This window comes from Moschus berezovskii, chromosome 17 (assembly GCF_049115385.1).
Source record: "Moschus berezovskii isolate FMDL1 chromosome 17, NW_MosBer_1.0, whole genome shotgun sequence".
NCBI lineage: Eukaryota > Metazoa > Chordata > Mammalia > Artiodactyla > Moschidae > Moschus > Moschus berezovskii.
In genome coordinates, this window is record NC_142476.1 from 18,493,664 (window position 1) to 18,504,650 (window position 10,987).

The 10,987-nt window shown below is 42.2% G+C and overlaps 1 protein-coding gene across 2 annotated transcripts in view; it reads left to right on the forward strand.

The window, feature by feature from the left end:
• Nucleotides 1-9,827, forward strand: part of HSD11B1 (hydroxysteroid 11-beta dehydrogenase 1) — a 70,014-nt gene extending 60,187 nt beyond the window's left edge. For both annotated transcript variants that reach the window (XM_055419007.2, XM_055419008.2), the window contains exons 6-7: nucleotides 7,534-7,677; nucleotides 9,214-9,827. In XM_055419007.2, the coding sequence (XP_055274982.1) occupies nucleotides 7,534-7,677; nucleotides 9,214-9,431 (362 nt within the window). In that variant the 3' untranslated portion in view covers nucleotides 9,432-9,827. The remainder of the gene's footprint in view (nucleotides 1-7,533; nucleotides 7,678-9,213) is intronic.
• The last annotated feature ends 1,160 nt before the right edge of the window (nucleotides 9,828-10,987 follow it).

A 10,987-nucleotide genomic window follows, 5' to 3' on the forward strand; every position in this document is an offset into this window, starting at 1 on the left:
TGTACCTTTGTCAGCAATGTAATGCCTCTGCTTTTTAAAATGTTGTTTAGGTTTGTCATAGCTTTTCTTCCAAGAAGCAAGCGTCTTTTAATTTCATGGATGCAGTCACCATCTGCAGTGATTTTGGAGCCCAAGAAAATAACATCTGTCACTGTTTCCATTGTTTCTCCATCTATTTGCATGAAATGATGGGACCAGATGCCATGATCATCATTTTTTGAATGTTGAGTTTTAAGCCAGCTTTTTCACTCTCCTCTTTCACCTTCATCAAGAGGATCTTTAATTCCTCTTCACTTTCTGCCAGAAGGGTAGTGTCATCTGCATATCTGAGGTTATTGCTATTTCTCCCGGCAGTCTTAATTCCAGTTTGTGCTTCATCCAGCCTGGCATTTCACATGATGTCCTCTGCACAGAAGTTATATAGACAAGGTGCCAATATACAGCCTTGACGTACTCCTTTCCCAATTTGGAACCAGTCTGTTGTTCCATGTCCAGTTCTAACTGTTGCTTCTTGACCTGCATACAGGTTTCTCAGGAGGCAAGTAAGGTGGTCTGGTATTCCCATCGCTTTAAGAATTTTCCAGTTTGTTGTGATCCACACAGTCAAAGGCTTTAGTGTAGTCAATGAAGCAGAAGTAGATGTTTTTCTGGAATTCTCTTGCTTTTTCTATGACCCAGTGGATGTTGGCAATTTGATCTCTGGTTCCTCTGCCTTTTCTAAATCCAGTTTGAACATCTGGGAGTTCTCTGTTCACATACTGTTGAACCCTTTTGGAGAATTTTGAGCATTACTTTGCTAGCATGTGAAATGAGTGCAACTGTGTGGTAATTTGAACATTCTTTGGCACTGTCTTTCTTTGGGACTGGAATGAAAACTGACCTTTTACAGTCCAGTGGCCACTGCTGAGTTTTCCAAATTTGCTGGCATATTAAGTGCAGCACTTTCACAGCAGCTGTCAGTTTGAAAGTGCAAATATTTCTGCTTTTCATAAATTTTGCCTATTTGGGGCTTAACTGTCAAGTAGAGAGAATCTTCACCTACTCCAGGAAAGGTTGGATTTGACAGGTGGCTCCTAAGAAACACTCATATAAAGAACAATGACTTCTATAGAGCAAACACCACCATATGTGTGTGAGCCACTAGAATCAAATTTGAATTCTGATTTGAATTCTAGTTCTCCAACTCTGCAACTGTAGGCAATGACTTACCCTTGAGACTTTAAAATCTATATAAGAGCTAAATAAACCTTAGCTCTTATTTAGCTCCAACTTTAATGCTTATTTTCTTTGTCTCCTCCACGTGGCTGCCTATTTTGTTTGTCTGTTTACTTAGCCCTTTCCATGACGGTAAACAGTTACTCAAGTCCCAGTCTTATATAAAGTTTTAGTTCAAAGTCCACAGCAGCTAATTAGAATTCTAGAGTTGTTTGTTTCAGTTTCTTGAAAGAGACATGATGCGTGTTCTAGCCATTGTGCATATTAACCACCACTGACCTGATCTTCTGTGGACGGAAATGGAAAACCTTTTTGAAGGGGATCTGTGTAGGAAGGCAGTGGTGAGCATTTCTAGTACACTGACGCTGTTTAAATCCCATATGTTCAGATCTCTTTATCTCTTCCTTTAGAGCATATGCCTTCGAGTTCATGCTTTAAAAGTATCTCTTACCTTGAGATTATATATTCACCCATACTGTATTCTTTTAGTTTCCACAAAGTACTGTCTAATATAATTTGAATCTGTTTATTAGAATGGCATTTTTCTTTAAGTAGCTAAGTATTCATTCTCACATGATTTTTTGAGCAGCTTACACTTTTCTCACCAATTTGAAACACTAACAATAATGGCATTTCTAAGTGTTTTCTGTGTGTCAGCTTGTGCTAAATCTAATACATGGATTACTTCAGCTTAGTAATATTATCATCCACATATTATAGCTAAGAAATGGCGTGCTTGGGATTTCACACACCGGTCATCTCTCTCTAGAACTCATATTTTTAGCCATTATGCTCTTCTTGTAAGCAATTTGGATCTATTTTTGGCTTAAACAATAAGGAAAATTATTGACATGACTGGAAGTCCAGATGCAGGGCGGGCTTCACAGTTGACTTGGCTCAAGTTCAGTGTCCCCGTGACTCTCTTGGCTCTGCTCTCTTCCACGTGCAGCTTCATCCTCAGGCTGATCATGAGATAGCTGCAGCAATTTCAGCCATACACAAAAACATCCAGCAGAAGAGAAATAGGAATTCTACTTTAACAAACTCTCCTAAAAGGACAAAGAACTTTCCCAGACACCCCAACAAAATTCCCCTCGAGCCTCACTGGTCCAAAATGGGGCCCATGCCCATCCGTGTATCAACTGTGGGCAGGGACGATGGTATTAAGTAAACCATACGAGCCACCCCTAGATTTAGAGATAGTACTGGCTTCCCTTTGGCGCATGGGCTATGTAAAAGTGACAGGGCTCTCAACAGAGAAGCACAGCTCTCTGACACTGCTGCTGCTGCTGCTAAGTCGCTCAGTCGTGTCCGACTCTGTGCGACCCCGTGGACTGCAGCCTACCAGGCTCCTCCATCCATGGGATTTTCCAGGCAAGAGTAGTGGAGTGGGATGCCATTGCCTTCTCCTACAGCTCTCTGACACAGAAAACCTAAAATAATAGTGGATGTAACAGGTTAAAAAGGTAAATCAAGTCTGGAGGTAACCAGTAGAGGGCTAGGAGGGCAGCTCATGGTCAGCCAGGTTCCTTCCATTTCTCTAAATGCTCTGCCATTCTCAACATGAGGCTTCTACTTCATGATCCATGATAGTTCTGGAGTCACAGCCAACAGTCACAGTCTCCTTCTCGAGGAATCAAGAAGGAGGAAGGGTCGAGAAGGGAGAAACTGATTTCTTCTTTTAAGGACGTATCCCAGAAATCACATGACATGCTTCTGTGTACAAATTATTGGACAGCACTGAGTCACCTGGCAACATCTGGCTGAGAGAAGCTGAGAAATGTGGACTTTGTTCCAGATAACTGTGAGCCCAGCTATAAATCTTGGCTTCTACCACTAAGGAAGAGGGGCAGAGGGCACACAGAGACAATACTGCAGTTCCTGTGACAGGTGGAAACATGAATTCACTTGGGGTTCTGATACGGAGGAAGAAAAGGAAACTAAACTCTGGTTTGGCAACAACGTATCTGGAAGCCCCGCTGGGTCTTGCTTTGGTTCAGCCTTAGACTGCAGTAACCCAGTGGTATCAGAAACTGCACATCCTGTGTCACACACCCATTCCTAGAACTTGACTACAGAGTTATCTCAACCCAAAACTCATGACTGAGGATTGAGGATAGAGTGGTTCCCTATAGAGATTTGTTTGTATTTTTGCATTTTTAAGAGTTCTTTGTACATTAAAGGTTGAGGATATTAAGCTTTTGTCTGCCTAATATGTCGAAAATGATTTACTAGTTTATCATTTTACCCTTTACCTTTATAGTGAAATTATTATAGTTACCATTTTGACATACAGAAATTTTACATTTTCTATAATCAAATATTCTTGGCCTTAACATGTTTTTAACTTTTATGCTAGAATGATTTTTCAGATATAAGAATCTGATAACTATTTGCCTCTATTATCCTCTTTCTATGATTAAAGTTTTAATTAGTCAGGAGATGCATTCTGCTGCACATGTAACAAAACTCCACTTACAATGGCTTAACACTGAATTTAAGGTTTCCTTTTTCTCGGGCAATAAGTAGTCCAGAACTGGTGTTTTGGATGTATTAGATCTTCAAAAATCTAAGCTCATTCCACATTTTTGTACTATGATCTTTAATTACATAATTAATATATAGCATTTCCTCAAGTTCATAAATGACTACTGCAATTCTAGGCATCAAATCTGTAGTCTACTTAGAAGGAGAAAGGGCAAAACATAAAACCTACATGCCACCTGAATCCATCTATTTTATCAGGTAATCAATATCTTTCCTGGAGACTCATCTGCTAGATTGCTCACTGGCCAAGTCTAGAGCACATGACTACCCAAAAGAGCAAGGGAATCTTGAGAAAGTAAATATTTTTATCTCAGCACACTGCTATCCTGAATAAAATTCAGTTCAGTTCAGTTCATTTCAGTCGCTCAGTCGTGTCCGACCAATACCCAGTTGTGGATGGGACTGGTGATGGAAGCAAGGTCCAATGCTGTGAAGAGCAATATTGCATAGGAACCCGGAATGTTAGGTCCATGAATCAAGGCAAATTGGAAGTGGTCAAACAGGAGATGGCGAGAGTGAACATTGACATTTCAGAAATCAGCGAACTAAAATGGACTGGAATGGGTGAATTTAACTCAAATGACCATTATATCTACTACTGTGGACAAGAATCCCTTAGAAGAAATGGAGTAGCCATCATAGTAAACAAAGGAGTCCAAAATGCCGTACATGGCTGCAATCTCAGAAATGACAGAATGATCTCTGTTCCTTCCCAAGGCAAACCATTTGCTATCACAGTAATCCAAGTCTATGCCCCGACCAGTAATGCTGAAGAAGCTGAAGTTGAACAGTTCTATGAAGACCTACAAGACCTTCTAGAATTAACATCCAGAAAAGATGTCCTTTTCATAATAGGGGACTGGAATGCAAAAGTAGGAAGTCAAGAAACACCTGGAGTAACAGGCAAATTTGGCCTTGGAGTACACATTGAAGCAGGACAAAGGCTAATAGAGTTTTGGCAAGAGAATACACTGGGGTGGATTCAAAGCAAACACCCTCTTCCAACAACACAAGAGAAGACTCTACACATGGACATCACCAGATGGTCAACACCGAAATCAGATTGATTATATTCTTTGCAGCCAAAGGTGGAGAAGCTCTATATAGTTACCAAAAACAAGACCGGGAGCTAACTCCTTATTGCCAAATTCAGACTTAAATTGAAGAAAACCAATTAGAAAACCACTAGACCATTCAGGTATGACCTAATTCAAATCCCTTACGATTATACAGTGGAAGTGACAAACAGATTTAAGGGACTAGATCTGACAGACAGAGTGCCTGATGAACTATGGATGGAGGTTTGTGACACTGTACAGGAGACAGGGATCAAGACCATCCCCAAGAAAAAGGAATGCAAAAAAGCAAAACGGCTGTCTGAGGAGGCCTTACAAATAGCTGAGAAAAGAAAAGAAAAGGAAAGATATACCCATATGAATGCAGCGTTCCAAAGAATATCAAGGAGAGATAAGAAAGCCTTCAGTGATCAATGCAAAGAAATAGAGGAAAACAATGGAATGCGCAAGACTAGAGATCTCTTCAAGAAAATCAGAGATTCCAAGGGAACATTTCATGCAAAGATGGGCTCAATAAAGGACAGAAATGGTATGGACCTAACAGAAGCAGAAGATATTAAGAAGAGGTGGCAAGAATACACAGAACTGTACAAAAAAGATCTTCATGACCCAGATAGTCACGATGATGTGATCACTCACCTGGAGCCAGACATCCTGGAACGTGAAGTCAAGTGAGCCTTAGGAAGCATCACTATGAACAAAGCTAGTGGAGGTGATGGAATTCCAGTTGAGCTATTTCAAATCCTAAAAGATGATGCTGTGAAAGTGCTGCACTCAATATGCCAGCAGATTTGGAAAACTCAGCAGTGGCCACAGGACTGGAAAAGATCAGTCTTCATTCCAATCACAAAGAAAGGCAATGCCAAAGAATGGTCAAACTATCGCACAATTGCACTCATCTCACATGCTAACAAAGTAATGCTCAAAATTCTCCAAGCCAGGCTTCAACAGTACGTGAACCATGAACTTCCAGATGTTCAAGATGGATTTAGAAAAGGCAGAGGAACCAGAGATCAAATTGCCAACATCCGTTGGATCATTGAAAAAGCGAGACAGTTCCAGAAAAACATCTATTTCTGCTTTATTGACTATGCCAAAGCCTTTGACTGTGTGGATCACAACAAACTGTGGAAAATTCTGAAAGAGATGGGAATACCAAACCACCTGACCTTTCTCCTGAGAAATCTGTATGCAGGTCAAGAAGCAACAGTCAGAACTGGACATGGAATAACAGACTGGTTCCAAATCGAGAAAGGAGTATGTCAAGGCTGTATACTGTAACCCTGCTTATTTAGCTTATATGCAGAGTACATTATGAGGAACACTGGGCTGGAGGAAGCACAAGCTGGAATCAAGATTGCCGGGAGAAATAGTAATAACCTCAGATATGCAGATGACACCACACTTAAGGCAGAAAACAAAGAAGAACTAAAGAGCCTCTTGATGAAAGTGAAAGAGGAACGTGAAAAAGTTGGCTTAAAGCTCAACATTCAGAAAACTAAGGTCATGGCATCCGGTCCCATCACTTCACGGCAAATAGATGGGGAAACAGTGGAAACAGTGGCCGACTTTATTTTGGGGGGCTCCAAAATCACTGCAGATGGTGATTGCAGCCATGAAATTAGAAGACACTTACTCCTTGGAAGGAAAGTTATGACCAACCTAGACAGCATATTAAGAAGCAGAGACGTTACTTCCAACAAAGTCTGTCTAGTCAAAGCCACGGTTTTCCCGGTAGTCATGTATGGATGTGAGAGTTGGACTATAAAGAAAACTGAGCGCCAAAGAATTGATGCTTTTGAACTGTGGTGTTGGAGAAGACTCTTGAGAGTCCTGGGACTGAAAGGAGATCCAACCAGTCCATCCTTAAGGAAATCAGTCCTGAATATTCGTTGGAAGGACTGATGCTGAAGCTGAAACTCCAATGCTTTGGCCACCTGATGTGAAAAACTGACTCCTTGGAAAAGACCCTGATGCTGGGAAAGACTGCAGGCGGGAGGAGAGGGGACGACAGAGGATGAGATGGTTGGATGGCATCACTGACTCAATGGACATGGGATTGGGTGGACTCCCGGAGTTGGGGATGGACAGGGAGGCCTGGCATGCTGCAGTCTATGGGGTCACAAAGAGTCAGACACGGCTGTGCGACTGAACTGAACTGATTGGGCATATGCCCACATATCCTCCAAAATACTGAGAACTAACTAAGAATTAACCAGGCTGATGAAAGTAAGAAAAGTGATTTGGAGTAGAAAATAAAGACAGGAGTTTTCATTCCCCTTGCGTAGCAAGACCAGTGATAGGTTTCTGTGCTGGTAGAGAGCTCTTGCCAAACACTTGCTTTCCAGCACTCTTGGGTCAAAGGTGGAAGAGTTACCAGGTGTGAAATTGCATGGCTCTTTTGTAATCCTACTTATTTACCACCTTTACTAAAAACCTAACTAATCCCTCTTCAATGAAAGTTTTTCTGCAGCCCACTCTACACCGTATCCCAGTCCGTCAAGGGGAGTTTCCTTGATACAATCGTGTTTCTTTCTTTCTGAAATTCAGCACAGCAGGGTAATCTCTTTGGGGAGCAGAGAGAAACTAAGGGTAGAAGCACTTCATGGAGGTTACAAAGCATGCTACAGATAAAGCACAGATCATGTGAGAGCTGCAGTGGATGACCATGTTAACCCACTTCTGTCTCATTTAGGGAAAATGGCTTGTCCACTTGCTGCTGCCTATTCTGCAAGCAAGTTTGCTCTGGATGGGTTCTTCTCCTCTCTCAGGATGGAATATGAGGCAGCCAAGGTCAATGTGTCAATCACCCTCTGTGTTCTTGGCCTCATCGACACAGGTAAGGTCAAGAAATTGGAATAAATGGCCTGCAGATGGACTGTCTGTCTTACTATGGTGGGTAAAGAGGGTGCTGAACTCCTTGACATCATCGTGTGTCAAGCACTGAAAACCAGTGACAGCACTAGTCCCCCTTTAATGAAGTGTTCTGTCCCCTGTGGAGCCTCTGACTGCTCTTTCACCCTTCTCTCCGTTCTGACTGCCAGCTGTGCTGAGGAACACCACATTCCCCACCTGACCCTATTCTGAACACCTTACGTCCCTCGTGAAAGTAAGTGAGACTATTAAATATGAGTTTGTTTTCCTTAATAACATATCAGTAATAAGTCACAGATGTCACAAATCCTTTAATATGTTGCGCTGAGAGGGACACAGCATCATTTTGGGAGTATTCTTGTCAAAAACACATAATCCCATTCTAACCATGAGAACAATGGGAAAAAAAGCCAAATTGAGGGGGTTTAAACAGATCTTATGAACTGAACTGAACTGATGAGAGACAAGGAAAGAGTAGGAACTGTCAGAGGTTGGAGGGAAAACAAGAAAAAATCACTACTAAGTGTACTCCTGGGTAAGCTCCCGGCACAGACAAAGGACATTAGTGAAAAAATTAAGTCTGCAGTTTAGTTAGTAATATTGTTCCAATTCTGTCATATCAATTGTTGATAGTGGTATCATGGTTATGTATGATGTTTTGATTGAAAGATGTAAGGAGAGACTTTGTACAATTTTTAAAACTTTTCTGTAAGTCTAAATGCAAGTTTATCTAAAATATGTGATAGGTATGATTTAAAATTTTTATTGAAGGGACTTTCCCGGCAGTCCAGTGGTTAGGACTCCGCACTTTCCTAAGGGGGCATGGGTTCAATCCCTGATCAGGGAACTAAGATCCAGCACTCTGCACAGCCAAATAAATGTTTCTTTTTAAACTCTGAATACACTGAGCAGTAGTTACAGAACAAAAGAGAGACGGAGACAAAGACACACAGTGGAGCAAGAAGGGGCGGACAGACAGGGGGAAGCTGGGCAAGGAGGACGCAAGTCCGACGGGGAGAGAGCAGGTAACCACAGTTTCCCTCCGGGTAAAAGCGGCTGGTGTTGCCAAGGGAGCGAAGGCCTGGACCCCTGTCTGTCTCTCCTTCTGGGAATCAGCCCTCATTGTCACACCTCCCTCTGGTCTTGCTCACTGACTTTTCCCATCATATGACTTCTATCCTCATTCTGCTCCCCAATATGACTCCCTCACTCCAACCAAAACACCCAAGAGAGCAGTCTGATTCATTCAAATCACTCAACTAGTAACCTCCAGTTGCCCCCACAAATTTCCATCCAGGAAGACAAGGTCCATACGGACACTAAGATTCTCTTTGCCCAATAGGTCCTCAACACGCCCAGTCTTCTCCATGTATTCCTGACAGGGTCCGAGCAAGCACTGGCCAACGGCCCCTAAAAGCTAAGCTGCTGCTGTCTGCAGGCCTTCCATCACATAGGCTCTACTTGTCTTGGATAACCACGCTCTTCTCTTCTCGCTCTACAGACACAGCCATGAAGGCAATTGCTGGGATATACAATGCAAAAGCATCTCCAAAGGAAGAATGTGCCCTGGAGATAATCAAAGGGGGAGCTCTGCGCCAAGACGAGATATATTATGACAATTCAATCTTGAGTTCTCTCCTGCTGAGAAGTCCAGGGAGGAAGATCATGGAATTTCTCTCCTTGAAGAGATATAATATGGAAAAATTTAAAAACAACTAGACACTTCTTGAGGGCTGGGCATCATAAAGGGAGCTTGGAACAATCCAGCCTGGTAGTTATCCGAGCTCCATCATGAAAGTATCTCCCCAGAGAGATAAGTGATTGCCCCCAGGGGACTGCAAGTCACACAGCAGATCCCACCATTTAAAGGAGTCCCTCTAACACTTGTGGAAAGATGATCATAATGAATGCCATAAACCAGCAATTGTGAAATTGACAGTAACCGTAGATATAATTACAAGATACTTACATCAAGTTTACCTCATAGGTAATAAGGCTATAATGTTTAATCAATATTAATTCTGATAAAGATCACATAAACTTTGTAAATTCATACCTCATGGCTTTAACTTCATTCAGCATGGTTCCATTAAAAACCATAACCTATACATGTGAGATTTTTGGTGTACATTCCTTATTTTGTGATATGAACCTCTTATCTGCTTTTGAGTTGAAGAAATCACCCTACTTCATTTAGTGAACATAGCATCTTCCACCATTTTGTATATTTCAGATGCTCTTTATGTTATTTCATACTGTTCTTCTGGAAAGGAGAACATCTGAGCGTGAATAAACAGAGAAAACGCAGAGAAGTGGAGGTCCCTGTGGTTCTGTGCAGCCACAGAATCCACACCTGTTCAGTGTGTACTCACGGAGTATCAAGCATCTATAATTTACCTGTGAACACTCAATATTAGAAGTTTGTCGGGGAGAGGTCGGAGTTCAGACCATGTCACTCACACATTTAGTCACTCATCCATTCAACAAATGCCTGTCCAACACTTGCCAGGTGTCACCTGACTGCAACCAAAGAGGACACAAAACACTAACAACTCCACAAAGCCCCATGTTGGCCAGGTCCTTCCACAGGTGAGAGTGGAAAACTGGATAATTCTAGTAGAGTTTAATGAAAAGGAGATTCTTCACAAAAGTGTGGGCAAGGTTATAGGGAAGTCACAGAGGTAATGTAGCATCTCCAGGTTAATTTCAGTTATTTCCCACCCCAGGCCCGCCATCGGGCCTGGAAAGAACAAGAGGAAAGAACTGTTACAAAAGCCCAGAGGGTAAGAAATGTTTGCAGAGTGCCATGGGACAGAAGCTATGATACTCAGTTACAGGATGCCACCAGCCCAGAGGGATCTGGAGAGACAAATACACCTTCCCTCCAATTCCCTGCTGGTATTTTCAATTAAGTGAACAGAGGGGCAAAATGCAGATTGATATAAACCATACAAGTCAGCACACCCAGGCACACGGCAGGGTGGGGAAGGATGGAGAGTGTTTTGGAGGGATAGATAGAATATATCCAGCACAAACTCAGCACTCTCAAATGTAGGGTTCCCATGCGAAGTGATGTTGGGACACAACACATGAGCCTGGACGTGTAGGTTAAGTTTCCTTTTCTGGCCTCTTAATCTAAACTGCTGGGCAGCAGAACAAATTGCAGTCCACTGAGGTGCCAGCCACATGGACAAGGAGCTGGATCTGGAGTGTGAAGATAGCTGAACTTTTCTTAGAGAAAAGACCTCCTTAAGTTATGCCCCAGGAAAGGAAGC